Below are 3,094 nucleotides of genomic sequence, written 5' to 3' on the forward strand. Positions count from 1 at the left end.
GCTGCCCCCCTTCCTCCCCCCCTCACCCCTGCCCAGCCCAGGTGAGCCTGCCCTCCCTGCTGCCCCTCCTCCCTCCACCCTCACCCCTGCCCAGCCCAGGTGGGCCCGCCCTCCCTGCTGCCCCCACTCTCTCCTTCCCCCACCCCTGTCCAGGTGGAAAGTTGGCCTCTGCTGGTTGTTAAAACACTGACATGCTCCTGCCTCTGTTGATAAATTGCCCCCTCTCTGAGGCCCTGGCGTCTCAGCCCCTTCCAGGGTCCCTTCCAAGTTGGGCCCAGTCTGGCTACAAGGGGGTTGCCGTCTGGGGCAGCCCGAGGCCCTCAGACCCTCCTCCAGTTGCTAAGTCAGTGCCTGTGTTGAGTCAGTTGTTCAATATTTTGAATATCACTCCGGTCCTTGCGCCTCCTTTATCCTGACTCCCTGGACCCCACTACCCCTCCTCCCACCCTTCACCCCCACTCCCCCGCCCCACATGGGGCTATCTGGGGAGGGAGCCTGTGCAGCCACTGGGGAAGGGGAGCTGCTCTGAGCGCCCCCACCCCTGCTGTCACCCCAGGTTCCTGGACTACCTCTCCGACCTGTGTGTGTCCAACCACATCGCCATCCCCGTCACCCAGGAGCTCATCTGCAAGTGTGTGCTGGACCCCAAGAACAGCGACATCCTCATCCAGACCGAGTGAGCAGGCGCGATGTCCCCATCCACGGCGCCCCACCCAGCCGGCACCCTGCCTGGCTCCCAGGCAGGGCTCCCGGCCGGCTCAGAGCTGGGGCCCGGCTGGGTTCAGGCTGGAGCTGGCACCCAGCGCTCTCCGCAGACATGTACCCAGTGTACCCAGTGCCCTCTGTGTGCCCAGCCTTGTGCTGGCGCAGGGAGGGGGGGGAGTGTAAGGGGGCACAAGAAGGAGCCAAGGCCCTGCCCTCAAGAAGCTCACGGTTTGTTTGGGGTTCCAGCTGGACATGGCCAGCTTGGGAGCCTGGCTGGCTCTGGGCCAAGCCCCAGGGGGAGAGGACGGTGCGGCCGGGCGCTCAGGGCGGGCTCTGGGTGGAGTCCCGTGGGTGATGGCTGGCCATGGTCTGCAGGCTTCGGCCCGTGAAGGAGATGGCCCAGGCCCACGAGTACCTGACCATCGAGTACTCCGAGGAGGAAGTGTGGCTCACCTGGACCGACAAGAACAACGAACACCATGAGAAGAGCGTGAGGCAGCTGGCCCAGGAGGCGCGGGCCGGCAATGCCCACGACGAGAACGTGCTCAGCTACTACAGGTGCCCGCCCTCCCCCCGTGCTCTGTGCCCTGTGGCCGCCTCAGGAGGCCGCAGCCTGCCCTGCTGGGGGAGAGCTCCCGCAGCTGCCCTGGGGCCTCCCGCCTCCACCTGCCCACAGCACAGCCTCACCAGGGAGGCTCCCCGAGCAGCACTGGGTGCAGCCTCCCTGGGGCCTCCCGCCTCCACCTGCCCACAGCACAGCCTCACCAGGGAGGCTCCCCGAGCAGCACTGGGTGACCCCGAGGCCAGGCTCGGCTCAGTGACAGTCCTGGAAGAAACCCAAACCTGCCTCCACACGCGTTTTAAAAACAAGGAGAGTGCGTAACACGTATCAGACGTTCCCTGTCCACCAGGCACTGCTCCGAGCCCTTCACCCATCACTCACCCAAACCTCAAGGCCCCTGTGGGGCAGGGACTACCCTCACCCTCAGTGAAGTTCAGGAGACAGGCACAGAGGTAAAGGAACCTGCCCAAGGGTACAGAGCTGTGGGGTGAGCACGGAGCCCATGGCAGGTAAGGCAGGGCTGAGGACCAAGCAGAGGGCGTGACACCACCTGCCAAACAGAGCTTCCTACACCCACCCTCCCCCAGTCCTGCCCTCACCCTGCCCGAGGCTGGTTCCTCACGCTCTCCTTGCCACGTCACAGCCTTGCTCTCAGCCGTCCCTCTTCCTACCAACACCTGTCCTGGCTGAGCCAGAAAGCGCTGGCATCCTTAGCAAGTTGGGAGAGATTTGCAAACACCCGTAAGTCCCGGCATTTTCCATCACCTCGCTCAGAATGTGCCCCTTCTGTGACAGTGGCCGGTGCATGGTGGAGCCCAAGCCCCTTTGCCACTTTCTCAAGCGTCCCTCAAGCCCAGGCCCTGCCAGCAGCCCTCGCTAGCCCCCCGCCAGGCCCTCACCATGCCCCCTGCACGCAGGTACCAGCTGAAGCTCTTTGCCCGCATGTGCCTGGACCGGCAGTACCTGGCCATCCACGAGATCTCCCAGCAGCTGGGCGTCGACCTGATCTTCCTGTGCATGGCCGACGAGATGCTGCCCTTTGACCTGCGCGCCTCCTTCTGCCACCTGATGCTGCACGTGCACGTGGACCGCGACCCCCAGGAGCTGGTCACGCCTGTCAAGTTTGCCCGCCTCTGGACCGAGATCCCCACCGCCATCACCATCAAGGAGTGAGAGGGGTGGGAGAGGGCGGGCCGGGCACGGCGGGTGGGCGGACCTCAGGGACCCTCAGCCTCACTGCCCCCACCCCCAGCTATGACTCCAACCTCAACGCCGCCCGAGATGACAAGAAGAACAAGTTCGCCAGCACCATGGAGTTCGTGGAGGACTACCTCAACAACGTGGTCGGCGAGGCCGTGCCCTTCGCCAACGAGGACAAGAACAAGCTCACCTTCGAGGTGGGCGGGACTCCGCTTGCTGGGCACTGGGCTTGATGCGCCAGGGGTGGGCGGTGGGTCCCTGCCCCACTTCCCTCAGCAGCCCAGCAGGCAGGGGCACAGACAGCCTAGATGCCCCAGGAGAGAGGCTTCTGACCTGGGAGGGCTGCTGCCCCCAGTCCCCTCCCCTCATCAGCCTGGGCTGGTCACAGGCCACTGCCTGGAGCCACCCCCACTGCCTGCATTTCTGCCCTGTCCCCCCCACAGTAGCCTCCTTGCAGGCCTCTCTTCCTCATTAACCCACTGGGGCCGGGCGGCCCTTGTCTGGGACCCTTGGTTCCACCTCCACGCAGCCCCACAGCCGTAGAGGAACCTGACCCCATTACACCACTAGAGCCCTGGCTTTCCGGAGCTGGACCGCCTGTCCCGAGGCCCCGCCCATCGTGCCACG

The 3,094-nt window shown here is 65.3% G+C and overlaps 1 protein-coding gene across 1 annotated transcript in view; it reads left to right on the top strand.

Annotated features, from left to right (window-relative positions):
- The window catches only part of ITPR3 (inositol 1,4,5-trisphosphate receptor, type 3), a 58,475-nt gene that overhangs the window by 24,631 nt on the left and 30,750 nt on the right, over positions 1-3,094 (top strand). Inside the window, exons 16-19 of the mRNA XM_014549211.1 lie at positions 557-676; positions 1,081-1,263; positions 2,185-2,436; positions 2,520-2,664. Of these exons, the coding sequence (XP_014404697.1) occupies positions 557-676; positions 1,081-1,263; positions 2,185-2,436; positions 2,520-2,664 (700 nt within the window). The remainder of the gene's footprint in view (positions 1-556; positions 677-1,080; positions 1,264-2,184; positions 2,437-2,519; positions 2,665-3,094) is intronic.

The sequence above is a fragment of the Myotis brandtii genome, unplaced genomic scaffold, assembly GCF_000412655.1.
Source record: "Myotis brandtii unplaced genomic scaffold, ASM41265v1 scaffold539, whole genome shotgun sequence".
In the NCBI taxonomy this organism is placed as follows: domain Eukaryota; kingdom Metazoa; phylum Chordata; class Mammalia; order Chiroptera; family Vespertilionidae; genus Myotis; species Myotis brandtii.